Genomic DNA, 1,338 nt, shown 5'->3' on the forward strand with positions numbered 1-1,338 from the left:
CCAGACAGTGCATGGACTAGCCAAGTTTAGGTGGTGCTAAAGAAAGGTGGAATAACAGCGGTGCCAAATGAGAAGAATGAACTAATACCGACCAGAATAGTGACAGGGGCAAACACTTTTGCAATCGCCAATTTGAGCAATTATTGAGTAAATATAGGGTTAAACACCGCGTAGCAACCCCATATCATCCACAAGCCTACGGGCAAGTCGAAGTGTCCAATCGACAGGTGAAGAGAATATTAGAGGTTACAGTGAATTCCTCTCGAAAGGACTAGTCTAAAAAGTTGGACGATGCATTGTGAGCATATAGGACAGCATTTAAGATACCGATAGGCATGTTTTCATTTCGTCTAATTTTTGGAAAAGCGTGCCACCTCCCACTGGAGATAGAACATTGGGAATACTTGGCTATGAAACAGTTGAACATGAATTTGAAAACCGTTGGTGAAAAGCGTTTATTGCAGCTCAATGAGTTAGATGAACTCAGGATGGAAGCATATGAAAACTCGAAGTTTATTAAAGAATGCGCCAAAAGGTGCCATGACCTACATATTCAGAGGCGAGAGTTTGAAGTAAGACAGAAAGTTCTGTTATATAACTCGAGACTCAAGCTGTTCTCTGGAAAATTAAGGTCAAGGTGGTCGGGTCCCCACACTGGCACTAAAGTTCTTCCATATAGAGCCATACAGGTTAGCCATGAAACAAAAAGCACATTTACAGTTAATGGGCAAATGTTGAAATACTACTGTGGCGATAACTTCTTTAAGCAAAAATTCACCGTTCAACTCCGGTCACCTAATTAAAGCAGAAGTGAAAAAATCGAGCTATCGACTATAAACTAGTGATGGGCGGTAGGCTACCCACCACATCCCTTTTCATTTATTTTGCTTTTTTTGCATTAGCTTAGGAATTTTTTAGTCAGTAAGTCATCGATCATCTATGTATGAGGCTAAGTACTATCCACACGAGTCCCTAGGCATTGAGCACGAGTTAAGATTGGTAGAAGTTGTTGTTGAGAGATTGGATGTGACATTCACGCATTTTGAGGCACACAGTCATTTTTCATAAAACGTTCGAGAGCGTGGTTTGAACTTAATTCAAAAATTGTTTTTGGTACTAAGTCCATTAGCCGGCACATACCCCATGTTGTTAAAATAGTTTCAAAAGTTATCGTTGGGGATGTGAAAAGCCGGGTCAAATTTACTATCGAAAACCAAATATTTTGAGGAGATGTGAGTCGAGTTGTGTTTTTAGAAGTCAGAAGTGTTGGTACCTTTTCAAGTTTATTTAAAAAATATATATATATTTTGGGACGTTTAGTCTATGCGGCCGCATATA

At 39.6% G+C, this 1,338-nt stretch overlaps 1 protein-coding gene across 1 annotated transcript; it reads left to right on the forward strand.

The window, feature by feature from the left end:
- Window positions 1–419: 419 nt before the first annotated feature.
- Window positions 420–803, forward strand: LOC111380574 (the record flags this gene model as incomplete). Its single annotated transcript, XM_023004177.1, has 1 exon — window positions 420–803. A coding segment is annotated over one exon (384 nt), but the record flags the coding sequence as incomplete, so codon positions are not given.
- Between the last annotated feature and the right edge of the window lie 535 nt (window positions 804–1,338).

Source organism: Olea europaea, unplaced genomic scaffold (genome assembly GCF_002742605.1).
Source record: "Olea europaea var. sylvestris unplaced genomic scaffold, O_europaea_v1 scaffold21693, whole genome shotgun sequence".
Classification (NCBI taxonomy): Eukaryota; Viridiplantae; Streptophyta; class Magnoliopsida; order Lamiales; family Oleaceae; genus Olea; species Olea europaea.